The sequence below is a fragment of the Gobio gobio genome (assembly GCF_949357685.1).
Source record: "Gobio gobio genome assembly, chromosome: 7".
NCBI classification, from domain to species: domain Eukaryota; kingdom Metazoa; phylum Chordata; class Actinopteri; order Cypriniformes; family Gobionidae; genus Gobio; species Gobio gobio.
Window position 1 is genome coordinate 12,551,502 of NC_137103.1, and position 19,880 is coordinate 12,571,381.

General features: G+C 40.0%; 1 protein-coding gene across 2 annotated transcripts in view; it reads right to left on the bottom strand.

Moving 5' to 3' along the window:
• The window catches only part of myo3b (myosin IIIB), a 212,051-nt gene that overhangs the window by 45,584 nt on the left and 146,587 nt on the right, over window positions 1-19,880 (bottom strand). For both annotated transcript variants that reach the window (XM_079822058.1, XM_079822057.1), the window contains 2 exons: window positions 14,702-14,753; window positions 12,379-12,484 (listed from right to left, as the gene is read on the bottom strand). In XM_079822058.1, the coding sequence (XP_079678184.1) occupies window positions 12,379-12,484; window positions 14,702-14,753 (158 nt within the window). The remainder of the gene's footprint in view (window positions 1-12,378; window positions 12,485-14,701; window positions 14,754-19,880) is intronic.

Genomic DNA, 19,880 nt, shown 5'->3' on the forward strand with positions numbered 1-19,880 from the left:
CTCAAGAACTACAGGAAACATATGATCTCTGTAATTGCAAACAAAGGTTTCTGTACCAAATATTAAGTTCTGCTTTTCTGGTGTATCAAATACTTATGTCACGCAATAAAATGCAAATTAATTACTTAAAAATCATACAATGTGATTTTTTTTAGATTCCGTCTCTCACAGTTGAAGATAACCTATGATAAAAATTACAGACTTCTACATGCTTTGTAAGTGGGCAAACCTGCAAAATCGGCAGTGTATCAAATACTTGTTCTCCCCACTGTGTGTGTGTGTTTAATGCCCTATGATCCATTAAATATTAATATAACAATGATTGCAAGTTCTACCATAAAATCTCATTATTTGGATACGATGGCAAGGCTTCATGTAGATCACAGTTACTTATGTAACAGTTTTAGAACAAATCAAAGAGAAGATTTTGGCTTCAGCCCAAACCAAGATTAAATTCATTTGGGCACAAACTACCGAAAGGAAATGTGCACTTCCTGAACTTAATCCACCAAAGTGAGTGAAGGCACACTAACAAGGGATGACACTATCTGTTGGTGCGCACACATTAATTTGTTTTGTTACTCATTCGCGCTAATCCTGTAAAACTTTTGATCTTGCACTCGATGATGCATTCAAATGACATGTTCAGAGGTGTGTTTCACAGCCAACACACTGCGTAAAGCCCAGATCAGACTATTCTAACACTCCCACTCCCCAGAACCCTTCAGGCCAATGTGCAGGCCTGCCATCCGCACGCAAATAAATTGGAGAAGGCAGCATAAAGTGTTTCTTTCTAGAATTTTCTTTATGCCTTTCAAGGACACTTATGTATGTGGAATAACACATCATTGTCTTTATATGTCCATACTTCATAAGTGCAAGTTAGTTCTCTTCTGTTGCTCCCTCTTCTAAAAAGGATCAGACTTCATGGTTTATGAAAGCTGAGCTTCTTATGTTAACCCGCTTTATAAAGATTATGCTTTTGGTAAACATACATGTCAGTAGTGAGAAAACAAGAAAGGTAAATTATGATGCTGAGGGGCTGAAAGAGAGAGACCTTAACTCCCGATCTCTACTTATCCCGGTTATTTCCAAACTAAATGTCTATGCTTCACTTGCTGTCGATTACCACAGAAAATCATTTCAACTCGTTCTTCAATAGAAACAAACATAAAACATGTTTACAGAAAGGCATAGAGACAGAGCGATGAAAAAACAGAACAATGTCTAAAAGGTGCTATGTGACAAAGTGTACAGCAAACAAGATGAAAAAACAAGTTTTTTTATAAGCTGTTGACCCAAAAAAACAAGCGTTTAAGGACACAAAAGTGGATACAGCAATTGAGACAGAGCGCGGCATGTTATATAACTCTGAGAACTACACCCACTGGAGGGGAACGTAATCAGAGACAGGAAATATCATATATAAAACTGACATTTGGATATTTGACTTAACAGTGACAAAATGTTTACTGCACGCATAGGCTTACTCAGAGTCAGGATCCCAAAATGTACCCATTCTTCCTGCTGAAGCTTCACTTCTTATTGCCTGTATCCACTTTTTTCTCCTTAAAAGGTTGGCTTTTACGGTCCAGTAGCTTATAAAAACGTAGTTCTGGGTTTTTTAGTTTGTTTGCTGTACACCTTATAACAGCTTTTAGACATTGTTCTGTTTTTTTGTTGTAAGTCAGAAATGACAAGGAGGCAGCCTCTTGAAATACAAAGTCAATGGAGACGGCTGGATAACCCCCCCCCCACACACACACACACACACACACACATGGGCGTGGCCTAATGCACTATACCCTTGTGAAAAAGAAGTAGACTTTAGAATACCTTTAAAAAGACTACTTACTACTGAAATAATAAATACCAAGGCCGTAACCATGTCTTGAACATTGGGTGGGACCAATTTTTAATAAAGCCTATAGAAACAGAACAGTGAAGGAAACTCTAGGTCTAATTTTAGTTGGGAAATAATCATTTTGAACTATTTGCAAATGATATTTGTATTAATTTGCATGAAAATATGCACATACACTCACCTAAAGGATTATTAGGAACACATACTAATACTGTGTTTGACCCCCTTTCGCCTTCAGAACTGCCTTAATTCTACGTGGCATTGATTCAACAAGGTGCTGAAAGCATTCTTTAGAAATGTTGGCCCATATTGATAGGAGAGCATCTTGCAGTTGATGGAGATTTGTGGGATGCACATCCAGGGCACGAAGCTCCCGTTCCACCACATCCCAAAGATGCTCTATTGGGTTGAGATCTGGTGACTGTGGGGGCCATTTTAGTTCAGTGAACTCATTGTCATGATCAAGAAACCAATTTGAAATGATTCGAGCTTTGTGACATGGTGCATTATCCTGCTGGAAGTAGCCATCAGAGGATGGGTACATGGTGGTCATAAAGGGATGGACATGGTCAGAAACAATGCTCAGGTAGGCCGTGGCTTTTAAACGATGCCCAATTGGCACTAAGGGGCCTAAAGTGTGCCAAGAAAACATCCCCCACACCATTACACCATCACCACCAGCCTGCACAGTGGTAACAAGGCATGGTGGATCCATGTTCTCATTCTGTTTACGCCAAATTCTGACTCCACCATCTGAATGTCTCAACAGAAATCGAGACTCATCAGACCAGGCAACATTTTTCCAGTCTTCAACTGTCCAATTTTGGTGAGCTTGTGCAAATTGTAGCCTCTTTTTCCTATTTGTAGTGGAGATGAGTGGTACCCGGTGGGGTTTTCTGCTTTTGTAGCCCATCCGCCTCAAGGTTGTGCGTGTTGTGGGTTCACAAATGCTTTGCTGCATACCTCGGTTGTAACGAGTGGTTATTTCAGTCAAAGTTGCTCTTCTATCAGCTTGAATCAGTCGGCCCATTCTCCTCTGACCTCTAGCATCAACAAGGCATTTTCGGCCACAGGACTGCCGCATACTGGATGTTTTTCCCTTTTCACACCATTCTTTGTAAACCCTAGAAATGGTTGTGTGTGAAAATCCCAGTAACTGAGCAGATTGTGAAATACTCAGACCGACCCGTCTGACACCAACAACCATGCCACGCTCAAAATTGCTCAAATCACCTTTCTTTCCCATTCTGACATTCAGTTTGGAGTTCAGGAGATTGTCTTGACCAGGACCACACCCCTAAATGCATTGAAGCAACTGCCATGTGATTGGTTGATTAGATAATTTCCTTAATGAGAACCTGAACAGGTGTTCCTATCCTTTAGGTGAGTGTGTGTACTTTTATTTGTATGTATTTATTGTAGAATGTTGAAAACGTGAATTTTTTTTTGTCTCTTCACACTCGGTTAGGATTGACATAATAAAAACACATAAAGGGCCCTATCTTGCACCCAGCGCAATTGACTTTGTACACCGACGCATGTGTCATTCCTATTTTGCACCCGCACAAAGCGCGCTTTTCCCTCCACAGAAGCACGTCGCTAAACTAGTGAATGCACTTGCGCTCCCTGGGCGGGTCAGCGCAAAAAAGGAGGCGTGTTCCGGCGCAAACAATCCCTGGTGCTATTTTGCTGTTCCATTAAACAATTGCGCCACTGACCAGAAAAAACCTAGTCTAAAGTCAGTGGCGCGTTGCGCGTTGTTCATTATGCTATTTTAAGGGCGCATGCTTGACCATAATGTATAGCGTGCACAACGCGCATACACTTTGCTCATGTAATCTACACAGATGCAACAGTTATTTTTGCAAATCATAAATTGTTACACTAAAAAATATATATATAATATATATAATAAAAAAATAGGCATAAATCTAGCTTACAAATGATTCAGGCTAATTGTAATAATTAAGGATAAGACCTGTTTGTCCAATAGTGGCAAGACATATATGTATATAAGGACATCTGACAAATTGGTTTGTCCGTCAAGAACCAGGAACAAAAATCGACTGAAAAACTGAAAAAACTGAAAGACTGAAAAAAAAAAAAGACTGTGAAATCACCTTTACCATAATGTACAACATTACAACTTCACTTCTCTGTCTTTCACTGCTCTTACAAGCACATCAGTCTCCTCGGCTGTGAACCGCTCCTGGCGTGCGCCTGGTAAATACGCCATAATAATAGCAATCCATAATGGAACTTGCGCACCTGCTTTTAAAGGGAATGTTGGATGACGCTCGGATTGGTTTATTCGCGTTACGCCCAAACCACACCTATGAATAATGAAGCTACTTCAGACCAACCCATTTTAGATTTGCGCCGGGCGCAAGAGCCATTTATTCCGCCGGGAAAATAGCAACAGCGCCGAGACCCGCCCACAAAGTTACTTGCGCTTCGCGTTTTGACACTTGCGTTTCAGATCGTTAAAATAGGGCCCAAAATTCAAAATGGCCATATTTGACAAAAAAAGTTGAGAAGTTTGCATCAGTGGATGTTACTGTCGGTCATTTAACATTTCTGTCGCAAAACAGTTCACATGTATTAAATGTTTCGCTTGCCTCACTTTCTTTCGACGTTAAACTGACCCTTCGGGCTGGAATTCACGCTCTGCTTCTGTGAGCGGTAAACTCCGCCTTCTTTGATTTGATTGGCCATCTCAATCATTTTGGCATTGACGAGCGCTGTTAGACCGCTCATTTGCATTTAAAGGGACACACAAAAACTGCTTATTATTGCTCGTCCTCAAAAAGTGACCATTTTAATATGCTAAAAAAAATATCTGGGGGGTATTTGGAGCTAAAACTTCACATACACACTCTGGAGACATCCGAGACTTATTTTACATCTTGTAAAAAGGGGCATAATAGGACCCCTTTAACTAATGCTAACTAATGGAACCTTATTGTAAAGTGTTACCATATCAAAGATGAATGCAAGTCTTGGGGGTGAATATTTTTGTCTGAAGTAACTATTTAAGATGTGAATAATCAAGAATAGGCTCTAGTGTGTGTACTGAACCTACAGCAGTAGCGTAGAGATCAAATTAGAGCATGTGAAATGCTGATAGATTTTCTGATCAGTCAGAAGCACACACCACATTCTAACACAGCTGGGATCAGATCAGAGACTCAGCGGTGCACTTAACATCCAATAAAGACAGCAGAAGAGTGTTTGGGTCTCAGAGTAACACACTGGCCATGACCTCCCGAACATTTGATATGGAGAGGTTAGACAGGGATAATGTGAGTGTGTGTGTGTGTGTGTGTGTGCGTATGTGTGTCTCTAGGGTGACAGCAGCAGGATGAGAGGCAGGAAGTGAGCAGAACTCCAGACATCTGGCACTGCCGTCTCCCCTGGCACACACACACACACACACACACACACACACACTCTGATCTCCTCCGATCAAAGTCTGCCCTGCTTACTCTTCCACAACACACACATCCACACATCCAAATAGCATCCACACACTCTTACACGTGTTCTCCTCACAGACAGAATCAAGCCTTTAGTTTAGCCAACAGCTCCTCTGATGAAGGCATCAAACTGTGATCTAAAACCAGTCAGTGTGTGTGTGTGTGCGTGTGCGCTTTCTCTCAGGGCAGTCCAGTCAGCAGTTCTGTTCTTTGCATATTCAAGGTGAGGTAATTTGACTTAAACAGCTTTAAACAGCGAGAAAGAGTCATGCTGAGAGATCTTTATCCTCCAGCACCGCATGAATGTAAATGCAGTGAGTGACAGACTGAACTGTGTGCACACAGCACGACTAGAGGTGGACAACAGTGTTGGTGAGCAACTATTTGATCAACACTTTTAATGCTAGTGAAAACTACTGTAGCAGTAGCAGTGGTAAGGCTGAAAAACTCCAAGTGGGTGGATCTTTGTGGATTAGGGTGAACCCCTATTCTGCACCTCTATCCAATAATATTATTTAGAATTACATCATTGTGAGTGAACAATTCCAGTTAGGGAAACAACATCAAAAATGAAAAGATACATTTATACTAAATATAAATAGTTGGTTCCCTGAGAAGGGGAAGAGATGCTGCGTCTGACGTCAATGCTATGGGGAACGCCTCAGTGTGACTGTGGCTATGTTTACACTTGGCATTAACATGAAACCTATATACGGATGTTGTCTACATAGTAGTGTTGTACTCAAGAGCACCTAATCCGAGACCAAGTCGAGACCAAGACCAATGTGTGTTGAGACCAAGACAAGACCAAGACTTTGAGGGGTTGAGACCAAGACAAGACCAAGACCAAAGAAGGGCGAGACCGAGTCAAGACCAAGACCAGTGTGTGTTGAGACCAAGACAAGACCAAGACCAGTGTGTGTTGAGACCAAGACAAGACCAAGACTTTGAGGGGTTGACACCAAGACAAGACCAAAGCAGGGCGAAACCGAGTCAAGACCAAGACCAGTGTGTGTTGAGACCAAGACAACACCAAGTTATTGAGGGGTTGATACCAAGACAAGACCAAGACCAGTGTGTGTTGAGACCAAGACAACACCAAGATATTGAGGGGTTGATACCAAGAAAAGACCAAGACCAGTGTGTGTTCAGACCAAGACAAGACCAAGACTTTGAGGGGTTGACACCAAGACAAGACCAAGACCAAAGCAGGGCGAGACCGAGTCAAGACCAAGACCAGTGTGTGTTGAGACCAAGACAAGACCAAGACCAGTGTGTGTTGAGACCAAGACAAGACCAAGACTTTGAGGGGTTGACACCAAGACAAGACCAAGACCAAAGCAGGGCGAAACCAAGTCAAGACCAGTGTGTGTTGAGACCAAGACAACACCAAGATATTGAGGGGTTGACACCAAGACAAGACCAAGACCAAAGCAGGATGAGACCGAGTAAAGAACCAAGACCAGGCCAGCACTTCTTAAATTCATAAAGATCCACATTATCGCCTGAGAAATTACTTATTTTTAATAAAAAAATATAATTAGAATAAGACACTATATTTAGCTGTTACCAATCAAATGAAATCGTTAACAAAAAAAATATATATTTGCACTGCAGAGGTGGTACATAAGATGCATCTGAATTGGTCAATTATAAAAGCATAAATGTTGAGAATAATGTTTAAAAAGAAAATTCAATGTTTGTGTAAAAGCAATATAATGTTTGCAGTTATGCTCAAATGTGTGAAACAGCTCTCTTGTGATATTGCTTCATTATATCACATGTTATAATACAAAAATTCAGATCTCATTCTCAGATCTCAGTACTTTTTTGCAACAATATCTTGAATTTTGTGAGAATTTCTATTAATATTGGTGACAAACATTAAAGGGTTGATTCACCCAAAAATGAAAATGAGCCCATGATTTGCTCACCCTCAAGTCATCCTAGGTGTACATGACATTCTTCTTTCAGACGAATACAATCAGAGTTGTATTAAAAAATATTAAAAAGAGCCACTTCCAAGCTTTATAATGGCAGTGAATGGCTGTTTCTATTTTGAAGTCCATAAAAGTGCATCTGTCTATCATAAAAGTGCTCTGAGATACACTGGAACGCCAGTCTCTCGTGAACGCGCTTACGACAGATAGCGAAAGTTAGAGATTACAGTTTGTAAAGTTTTAAATATGGATATTTTTCTTACACAAACGCATCGATTCGCTTCAGAAGACCTTTATTAACACCCCAGAGCCGCGTGGAACACGTTATTTGAAGGACAGATGCACTTTTTATGGATTTCAAAAACAGAGCAACTATTACTGCAATTATAAAGCTTAGATTAGCCTGGATTTTTTTAATATAACTCCGTCTGAAATTATTCGTCTGAAAGAAGAATGTCATATACACCTAGGATGACTTGAGGGTGAGTAAATGATGGGCTAATTTTCATTTTTGGGTGAACTATCACCTTTAAGTGTGTTTATGAGTCTGTGTGAGAATATGATCAGCATGTCATCTCCAGTGTGTGTGTGTGTGTGTGTGTTTCAGACAGACAGGATGAGTGGGGTCACCTGTTCTCAGTCTCAGAGAGTTAGCGCGGCTGTCTAACCCAGGCGTGCTGTGGTGATCTGACAGTAATCCGGAGCCACTGCAGTGCGGAGTGTGTGTTACATTATCTGTCTTAATCCGGTAATCCGCGGACACACAGCTAATCTCAATCCCACCCCCACACACACCTTCCCCAGTAATCACTCTAATGATGGACCCCCGGCAACTGATCCCAGCAGCGCCGCCCCTCCCGCCCCTGATTGACACACCTTCCCTCTCTGTGTACACACACACACACACACACACACACACACACACACACACACACACACCTCCCAGGCAGCTCTCATTAATGAAATTCACAGCCCAGGGCGAAACACAAAGCAAACATATGTTCAGCAAATATGTGTGTTTTGGTCTCTGTGTCACTGTAACTGGAGTGTTTAATAGAGTCACTGGTGTGTGTGAGTCTTTGATGTGATTGGTGTGTTTTGTTAAAAAAAATTAAACAAAAACCTTTACAAAGACACACACCTCTCATCCACTGCCTGGCTCGAAACTGAAAGCTCAGCCAAACCATAAGCTGATATGACAGGACATGAATATGAGAGAGAGAGTGAAAGGCAGGTACTTCTGGTATTAAAGGACGAGTTCAGCCAAAATCAAATGAAGATCCTGTCATCATTTACTCACTCTCATGTGGCTTTCTTTCTTCCATGGAACAAAAAAGCAGATATTTAGCAGAACTTTTGAGCTGTTCATTCGTGTCAAGCTTCAAAAATCACCATGAAGTCCATTTGACTGGAACTGACTTAAGCCATTATTCACTAAAAATCAAATCTCAAATCTCTTTCATATGTAGTGAAAAAGAAGTGTCCGATCGTATTATGTTTTCACACCTATAGATCATTTGTTTTGTTCCAAAACAGGAACTTAATTTGTTACAGTGTTGCATTTTCTTCTTGGTTTGATTCGCTTTAACAAGGCAACTTTGAGTTCATGCAAGTCACATGTGAGTACAACTGTCCTCTTATTGGTCAGTTTCCTCTGCGTCATCCATCAAGATGATTGACAAGTTCACTCCATGAGTTTATTGTGGTTTTACGTGTAACCAGGGCCATAGCTAGGGAATTCTGCCCCCCCTGAAAAAACATTGATGACATTGACTCATATCATATACAGTCGGCCGATAAGATATGAAGGCCCACATCTGGTGCCCTGCACCTAATAAGGATTTCTTACAAAATAACAAAACAGACAAATAAATAAATGCAAATAAAGGTTATTGCTTTTACTTATTCTATATGCAAAGTTGTACATTAATATTATATCAAACAATGACATTAAGTGATTAATAACTTATTATGTTTAAAATAGGGCTGTCAAAAGATTAATCGCGATTAATCACATCCAAAATAAACGTTTGTGTTTACATAAAATATATGTGTGTGTACTCTGTTAATTATTATTTATATATAAATACACACACAAGCATGTATATATTTAAGAGTTTTTTTTATTTTTATATATAAAACATTTATATATATATTATAGATTATATAAATGTATATACAGTATATACATGCACATATTTCTTAAATATATACATGAATGTGTGTGCATTTATATATAAATAATAATTAACAGAGTACACACACATATATTATGTAAACACAAACTTTTATTTTGGATGCGATTAATCGCGATTAATCTTTTGCCAGCCCTAGTTTAAAGTCATCAAGCAATTATGCAAGACAAACTAAAAAAATAACAAAAGACAAGAAATTAGTACAATTATAACATAAACTTAAAAAAAGGTAAAATTAATAGGCCAATAAAATGTCAGTCAGTATGACGTCTAACAACTGAGATCAATATTCAGAAATGACAAATAATGCAGTCAAATCTAAAATAAAACCACTTAAGTTTCTCACTGTCTTCATTTTTGATTATGATAATGTGCTATTTTATTAAATAAAGCTAATACATATATCCATCAATAGCAATGAGTTGTATTTGCGTTTTTTTGACAGTATTGTTCAAAATATCACATCAGCAGCCGGCAAGTCTGTAATCCTTGTGACACGCATATCTATTTTTCTGCATGTTATACAAACCAACAAACTACATAAAAGCGCAAGAAGACGAGGGCTTTGAGCGTGTAATTGTCAGAGTGGTGATCGCCGCGCTGCTATACAGGGATGTGCGGAAGTAAATCGGCCAGCAAAATGACCCCATCCCATCACATTGACTCCCTTGCTGAAGTGCACTAACCTGTCCTGTTAAAGAACGGTTTGAAAGACTGATTAAACAGTTCTCCGGGCCTCCCTCTGCTTTTCATGACATTACTGGTACCCAGATTTTCCCCCGACATTTTCAGTCAGTCTCACTTCCACTGTAACTTTTTCTAACTTCAGCTGTTCTCAGAGCAGCATCAACTCTGATTGGTTCTGTTCACTAGTTGGGGTGATTGTGATCTTATTGGGTCTCTCTGCTGAAATAATTGAAATACACCATTTTTACGGAGGGGAGAGTGAGGAAATTTGGAAAAATTCTTTAACTAAATTGCATGTTTTTGTGGTTTTCATTTATCACTCAATCATACAAATGTATATACTATAATGATTCATAAGAGTAGGGGAATAAATAGCATAACTACTGGATTTAGTGGGCCCCTCAGCAGTGGGGGCGCTTATAATTGTCACCACCATTCACCCCATTAGCGACGGCCCTGCATGTAACCGTCAAGACACACGCAAACACTATACGAATGTTATAATGCAGCGAGAGCAGGAATCAAGGCTTCATCAGGACAGCATTCTCCCACTGAGAAGACACATTTTAAGATGAAGAGGTGCTCTTTTGGTTTTCAACTGTGATAACTAATGTGCTCACTCACAGAATCAGACACTTCTGATTTTTTTACAGCACATTTTTCGTTATGAATTATAATTGGTCCGTTGGGTCGGATTGCTTTCACACCTCTAGTGAACCGCCCCAGAGTTCGTTTGCAATTGGGCCGAGAACACCTCGTTCAGGCGGTCTCGGAGCGATTGTTTTGGTGCGGATCCCATTTTCATTTTCACACGTCTAAATGAACCGAACCAAGGGAGAAACGCACCAGGTTCTGAAACTGACGCTCAGTTCAGCTAATTGCTTTAAAGGTAATAAATTTAAACTATTATACATATTAATTTAATTGCAATTAAAGGGTTATTTTATCCAAAAAATGAACATTCGGTCATCATTTACCCCTCAAGTTGTTCTAAACCTGTATGAGTTCTTCCTTCTGCACTCTCAGAAAAAAAGGTACAATAGAGGTACAGTTTTGTCCCTACTTAGAGCAGGGGTAGGCAAGTTTGGTCCTAGTGAGCCGCTGCAGAGTTTGGCTCCAACCCTGAAAGACATCTATAGAAGCTATTATTGAGAATTAACAGAGGTTTAGATGTAGATGTTTTATTGAAAATGTTTGGTCGCCATGATGGTGATCAGTGTTTCGTTGACTCTTGGCTTTTTATGTGAGTTTGTTTTTGTTTTTTTTATACATTGTTAACAAAACAGATCAAAATAAGCCCTAAACAAAAATTGTCATGGAGAAAAATGTTTGACTAAACTCACTACTGGCTAAAAATATTAATAAATAATATTCACCAACAATACTTTCTTGCCACAGTTCAGACATTCTGAATTTTGATTTTTAAATACATTCTAGGGGGGGAAAGTTTAGACGCACACAGATATCAAGAATCAGCATTTGAATCTCAACAAAGGTGACATACTTAATGCTGCAATGCATACTGGGAGCCATGAGTTTTATACTATGGTGACTAATCTGGACATCAGCTCTCTAGGACCGAACTTGCCTACCCCTGACTTAGAGGTACAGAAAGGGTACCACCCCAGTGACGGCCACTTGTACCTTAAAAGGTAAAATTTTTACCCTTTTTTTTTTTTAGAGTGTGCTGAACACAAAAAAAGATATTTGGAAGAATGTTGGTTATCAAACAGTTGCGGTAGCCATTGACTTCCATAGTGTAAAAAAAACAAAATACGAGTCAATGGCTACCGTCAACTGTCTGGTGACCAACATTCTTCAAAACATCTTTTGTGTTCAGCAGAAGAAAGAAACTCACACAGGTTTGGAATGACACGAGGGTGAGCAAATTATATTTCTTCCTTTTAAAAGAAGTGTGCTTCTTTTAAAAATCAGTGTATTCAAACTTGGCATGAAGACGTGTTGCGCCAGGTTTGATTTCAGTAATTATCTCGTGTGTGATGATTGGTCATGCTTTCATTTTATGGTAAAAAGGCAGCTTGGAGGTTCTTCAAAATTTCTTCTTTTTTGTTTGGAACAACATGAGGTTGAATAAATGAGGAATAATGTGTGTCACTGTTTATTGGTCATTGTAAAGGTGCACTTGTATGTGTGCATTCGGGACTATGAGAATGTTGCTGACATGTGTGTGTGTGTGTGTGTGTGTGTGGACTCACCTTGTTTGCTCAGTGCCGGTCGCTCTCTCCCTCTACTGTCACTCCGTTTGTCTGTCTTCAGCACAGACGCGTCACTGGAGCTGTCCTCTCTGCTGACAGAGACAACCTGAAAAGAAACGCACACACAAACACACACCCACGTCAACAGAAAACACATCAGGAACAAAGCGAACAAATACAAACAAGCGCATCATAATGAATAAAACAGACGCAGTCTTTTGTGTGAATTAATTGAAGTGATTTATTAAGAGCAGGCTGGTTTTGAGCATCCATTAACACACAATGTTTGGCAACAGTAAGTGCTAATGCACTGGTACCAGAGTGCTCTCTCTCTCCCTCTCTCTCTCTCGCTCGTCACACTCATTGTAATGCAGGAAATAACGGAGGCCGTCCTCGCAGACTTCCACACACATTTAATTTTATCTTTGAATAAAAGAGCTATAGGAAAGAATTAATCTGCTTAACATTTCTAAGTACACCCTCCAAAGGAGCGGGCTGTTTTAATCTTACATATGCTCAGCAGAGTTACTGGCAAAAACTGTACGTTTTCTTCATCTCATCCTTTCAACATCAAATGGCGAGCAGCAAAAATTGGATCAGACTTCAAAGCTCAGCGATGTGCTCCAAGTCACAGAGTGGCTCTACTATTTCACATATTGAATTCGAGTAGGATATCAAAGTCCTAGCAAAGAACCTCAGGTCTTTACTGGAAAAAAGGGGCTCCAACATCTGTAGAGAGAGCAGCGAAAAGACAAATCACCTCAGGGAGAAGTCAGCGTTTACTCTCTACCACGCTTTTCCAGCCTTTTGATTCACTCCTTCTCTCTCTACCTCCCTGGGTTCCTCTCTCTCTCTCTCTCTCTCTCTCAGCGGAGAAGTGAATTCTCTATGAGGGAACTGTCTCTTTTGTCTCAAGCACTGTGCTGTTTGATCTGAGGGTTGCTCTGTGTAATTTTCACTGCAGTTAGGTGACAGTAGAGTTCGTATTAACATGAGCCGTATCAGACGTGCAATTAAAGGAATAGTTCACTCAAATTTTTTCAAACTTGTATATTTTGAGGCTGGTCATACTGCACTATTCCATAGCATAAAAGCGTACAGTGACCAAGGGAAAAATGACAAGAAGCACCATAGAAGCAGGGGAAACCTTTATGGTGCTTTTTTTGAGTGGCCTGGAAAAGAGTAGCATGGCAGTTCTGCAAAACGTCTCTTTTTTTGTTCCACGGAAGGAAGAAAATTATACATAAGAGAGTGAGTAAACGCTATTCCTTTAAAGGCCCGACGCCCGACGTCGTCGTCACGCCAATTATGCTTTTTCTAAGTTGAATAAGGAAGGCGGTATGGCAGAAGTTAGATATTTAGCTTAGTATATATTTGTTATTAGTTTAATAGATGTTAGTTTTAGATATGGATATTTAATTAGTAGTGAAGGCCAGCTAATATAAAGTGGGTCCGGATATTTTTACTACAAAACTCCATTGATTCCTTTATTAACCCCTGGAGCCGTGTGGAGTACGTTTATGAAGGATGGATGCACTTTTTTGAGCTTCAAACTCAATGGACCCCGTCACTGCCATTATAAAGCTTGGAAGCGTCAGGATTAGGCCTGTCGCAATAATCAATATATCGATATATTGCCCATTATGTTTACATGATAATGAATGTCACCAACATTTCACTACATTGTGCTGTCATCTTGTATGTTTTCCGTGACGGAGGCGAAAGTGGTTCTCTGGCAGTTCCTTCATACACAGAGCGGTTATCGACAGGTGAAAAAAAGGTGCCATTTGAGGCGTTATAGTGTTTTCCTGACAACTACTGACAGTTTGGAAGAATAATCCCAAATTGACTCGTTTTCAAAGCCGCAATCCCCTGTTCTGGTGCATATATAAATGTCAACGTTTCACAAGGGAAAATGTTTATTTACTATTCATTCAATTTCTTTTGATTTTATTTAGGATAATATATTTTTTACCCTTCATTTCCATGATCTAAAGAATTTAAAGGTTGTCATTTGGAAGTGTGTAGGTCTACTTGCATTATTATGCTGTTATATTAGGATTATATATTCGGTGGCATAAAATAGTCTTAAAATGACAATAATATTGTTTATTGCAATTATTTCTGGGACGATATATTGCGAAACAAAAAGTAGTTATTGTGACAGGCCTAGTCAGGATATTTATTAATGTAACTCCGATTTTGTTCATCAGAAAGAAGAATGTCATATACACCTAGGATGGCTTGAGGGTGAGTAAATCATTGGGGAATTTTCATTTTAAAGTGAACTATCCCTTTAAATTCTGGAATGATCATATCTGACCTTTTCATCTGAGATGAGACTGGTGGAAGATCTTCTTTCATGTGTGGATTGTCTGAGGACAAAAATAATCAGAAAACAATCAGAATTCCTCACAAGCATTTGAGCAGTTTTATCTCTGTAATTCTGAGAAAACTATTCGGTTAAATACAAGATCATTGATATCAGATTACGGCGTTACTTTCTACAGCACTTTTATTGTGTTTTGTGTTTCTACACTGTCTGCTGGTTTACATCGCTCTCTCCTTCAAACCATTGTAAACATCTGTTCTACAATCACTGTGTGACACTGAGAAGGTCTAGTCTCGTTCTATGACCAGCGAACTAGAAGAAAGGCCCAGAACATTATGAGGAACAGCTCATGTTCTCCACCGGGTCCAGCTGCTTCCTCCCATTACGCTGTATATATCAATGCATTTTTATTCTGGTCCTGGTTGTTATTCTAAATGATATACTAAATGATTGTTTATTTCGTATGTTGTATATTTTCATTATAAATTTTGTTGTTCATGACAACGCTGTTTTCTGCATTTCTTATGAGGAAAAAACCCTTAAATATCTCATGTTTCAGAAGAGATATCAACAATGCCTCAGTTTGCTCAGATTTGCCAAGAAATTCAGCAAAAAGTCAATGTAAACTCAGTTATTCTGAATTAACCAAAATTAAGGGCCCACTTTATATTAAGTGGCCTTAACTACTATGTACTTACATCAACAAATAAGTGATCATATTGTATTGCAAAACACCTTTGCTGATATTGAGATGGGATACAGGTAAAGTTAGGGGCAGGTGTGGTGTTATGGGTAAGTTTAAGGGTAGGGTTAGGTGTAAGGGAAGTGGCAACAGAGTAATTATAAATGTAACTACAGAAATTAATTACAGATGTAATTACATGAAGGTATTTTTAAAAATGTAAGTACAATGTATGTACACGTAAGTGCAATGTATCAAATTATTAATTAAAAAGGTTAGTACATAGTAGTTAAGGACACCCAATATAAAGGTCCAAATTAAGTTCCCTATCTGTCAGTCACTTCGACCTGGTGTCTTGATGATTATGCCGTACTAGTCCATGGTCTTCGGAGCTCATGCTCCTGGCGAATCGGCCTAGGGAAGGACCTCCTATCTCAGGGACAGGGCACAATCTTGCACCCGTTCCCATGCTCTGGAACCTCCATGTCTGGCCCCTGAACGGGGCGTGGAAGACTTGAATGGGCTATAACCAGGGGCGATAGACACCTTCACACAGGCTTGAGCCCCCTCTACGAGGCGGGCCTATGCCTTGAAGTGGAGTCTGTTCGCTATCTAGTGTGCTGCCCAAAGGGAAGACCCACAGAGATGAGCAGTCTTCCTTCCTGCAGGAGAGGCTGGAGGGCCGCCTGTCTCCTTCCACCTTGAAAGGGTATGTGCCTGCCATAGCGGCACAACATAATGCAGTGGATGGTAAGTCTTTAGGGACAGGATAATCAGGTTCCTCAGAGGATAAATGCGGGATGAGGCAGACCAAGCCTTGTTACACGAAAGGAAGAACTGATGATGGCACGGTTACCAAGTCGTAGAGAATGACAGATGGAGAAGGTCTTGGTTACTATTGTAACCTCCGCTCCCTGATGGAGGGAAGGAGATGTGGTGTCCCTCCTGCCACAATGCTGAACTGCCCGCTACAATGGCCGGGACACTGTGATGCACGCGTCTCCCTTTTATAGCCGTATGTCCGGGGGAGTGGCATTCAAATTCCACTTGCCAATTCTCATTGGCCTTCTCTCATAGTATCAGAGGGGTTTGGGGCTCCCAAGTGGGGCTCCCAAGGGTTAGTCATTGACACCACATCTCGTTCTCCATCAGGGAATGAAGGTTTTTTACTAAATACTAACAAGACATTTCTAATCCATTGATTATCCACTGAAATCGCAAACTATACCTTTAAAATCCTAACTGTTTCTCTATTAGACAGCAAATTATATGAACTGGAGAGCAGTTCACCTAAAACTGAAACTTCTGTCATCATTTACCTTCATATCAAACCTGTGTGACTTACTTTCTTCTGTGAAACACCACAGAAGATTCATTTATTTTTGTTCACAAAATAAAAGTCAATTGGGCCCAATGTTATTTTGACCCCAACGTTCTTAAACATTTCTAGTGTGTTCCACAGATAAAAGTAAGTCAGGTTTGGAATGGTATGGAAAGGAAAGGAGTAAGTCATGACAAAATTTTCATTTCTTCTGCTTCTCAGACATTTCTTCAGAGAAGACCCAGAAGTAACACATATCTCTCTCTGAAAATGTTTCAGAAGAGATCTTAACAATTATTTGCCAAAATAAAATACAAATTCTGCAATCACAAGTCAGAAATCTCAATATGACTTGAAACATTTTCAAATTCTTCAAAGACCAATTACATCAGTTATAAATTTGTTTAATAGTTTGTCAAATTTAAAGCTGCAGTCTGTAAGTTTTGCCTCTTTGTTGCCATCTCTGTTTGAAACCTGCAATTGCACTTATTTGTGGCATTATCATCTTTACGCGAGTTGTGCAATGGCGGCTCCTCAGCGCAGATGAATCTAATGTTTTGAGGAGTGTGTGTGGCTGTCATTCACCGCACCGGTATGTGGATACGGTACTTCAGAATCACAGATTCTGCGCCTGGAAGTATGACCAAAATAAGAGTTTTCACTGGAAAATGTCATCTGAACAAGTAAGTCTGTCAATTTTGTTCTAACCAACTGAGATAAAAAGCATTACAATAAATTACACTACCAACAGTGATTAAATCTATCGACTAGTTCATATCACATCAAACCGTGCTAATCATTATTATTGTTATACTTTGTTCTCAAATTGTTAAAGGGGTGGTTCCGTGTTTTTTTTCTAGGCTTGGTTGTGATTATGGGGCGCAGTAAAACATGTCTTAATACTTCTTTTTTTTTTTACGCCGTATTTTTCTTATATTTTACCTTTATTCCACACCGCTGTCTCCACTGTCCTTTGAACGGCTCGTTTGCTTCCTGCTTCTGTGAAGCCCATCCCTCCGATAAACGCAATGATCTTAGATTGGCTAGATGGCCAAATGTAGTTTGTAGTTCTGCAACAGCTCTCTCTCTTTCGTAATGACTGCGACGTGGCCACGCCCACTTTGTTGGGTGTTCGCGAGGGCAGTGTTTATGTTAATAGCAGGTGTTTATGATGTCACCAACCTGGGAAGAAGCTTGTTGGAGTCCAAACCGGCCGTTTTTGTAGGCAATAAACTTTAAAGGCCATAACTTTAAAAGACAATATCTCCGTTTGCATTGAACTTTCAGCGCTATAACTTTACAGATACTGTTTATGCTCAAGCAGCAACATAACACACTAACTAAAGTAAAAAAAGTGAAATCGCATGCAACCACCCCTTTAATGTTAACATCAGCATTGCGTGACTATGGCTGTGTTCACACTGCAGGGCTTAATGCTCAATTCCGATTTTTCGAAAAAATGTGATTTTTTTGCAAGGCTGTTCACATTTCCAATTAAATGCGACCTTTTGTGATCTCCTGTGTGAACGTGAAATGACCCAGAAGTGACCCGCATGCGCAGAAGAGTACTCAACGGTCAACGACATCACTTGTTGTTTACGGAAGTAGCCAAATATGGGTGTCAGCATTGGAGTTCGTTTAGCTTTATTAAAGTTATTTTCGCAACGGAGCCAGCACCATTACAACCTTCTCATGTTAAGAAGAAAATTAAAAAAGAGGAGGAGAGCAAGGTTTTTGGCCATGGCGTTTTGTGGAGCAGTGGTAGCAACGTTGGTACAGAGAAACGTGTGAGTCGCAGCCAGGAGTGGTGGGATACTGATGTGAGTGGCTTTACTGATACCGAATTCGTCAGTAACTTCAAAATGACCAGATCCACCTTCAATTATGTTTGTGAGCGCCTTCAACTAACTTTGTCACGGGAAGAGACACGTCTGCGGCGGCCCATAACAGTGCAGAAACGCGTTGGAGTTGGAGTGTATTGGCTAGCAACAGGTGCGTACTTCTTTTATTTATAGTTGTTTATCTTCTCCTTCCCGCCTACTTCAACGTACAATGATGACGTTTGTCGCGTATCAAGGACGTGCGGGTCGGATACATGTGACCTGGCAGTTCAGACTGAAGACGCATTTCAAAAGATCGGATATGTATCGGATTTGGACCACATACCCAAGTGGCCTGGGTCGCATTTGAAAAGATCGGATCTGTGTCGTTCAGACTGTCATGAAAAGATCAGATACAGGTCGCATAAGGGCAAAAAAATCGGAATTGGGTCGTTTCAGCCTGCAGTGTGAACGCAGCCTATGTGTATTTAGTGTGTATTAGCGTTACCTGTAGATTTCTGTCCAGTCTAATCTTTTGCTTTTGACTACAGGTGAATCTCCAGTTGTCACTGATGATTGTCATTTGGACCTTTCTGGATTACAATCCGCCATCAAAATGACGTTTAATTATTCCAGCTGCTGTGAGAAAAGACTATAAATGATCCGCCACCTGCAGCATCCTCACATGCGATAGCCTAGCCGGACTCTTCTATGTATACAAACGTAATGACGCAAAGAAGAATGGCGCCATGCTCGTATTTCCCACAGAAAGCTTCCGGTACCACTCAAACTATAACACATGATTACAAGCTTACCGTTGTGAATCGGGTAAGGAGAACACTGGCTGGTTATGTACTTGCTCAAAAATGTATTTGGATCATTTTTAACCCAAAAAAGTTACGGACTGCAGCTTGAAGTTAATTATTTGTATATGTATAGGAATTTTAGGACATAACACCTGATATTGAGTTAATGCTCAAATGAAACATGCATGCTCAGTTGTTCTAGACATTGGTCAGTTCGTTTTCATAGCTCGATGAGTAAAATAATAAATATAAAATAAAACAGAAACAATCAAAGATTTATTTTCCCCTGTGTGAACAGCTCTATAGCTTCAATAAATATCTGTGTTTGGAGTGAACAGGCCATAAAGTCTCCTGAGCTATGAAAGAGCAACTCTGACAACTAGATGATCTTCTGGGTACATGTGACTGCCACAACATCAATGACATCATCATCATGTTTCTCCCAGGGAGCATCCGTGACATAACTATTTATTGCAGTAACTCTGATGTGCATTGGAACATATATGCTTTAAATGCACACACACACACACACTGACGTCAG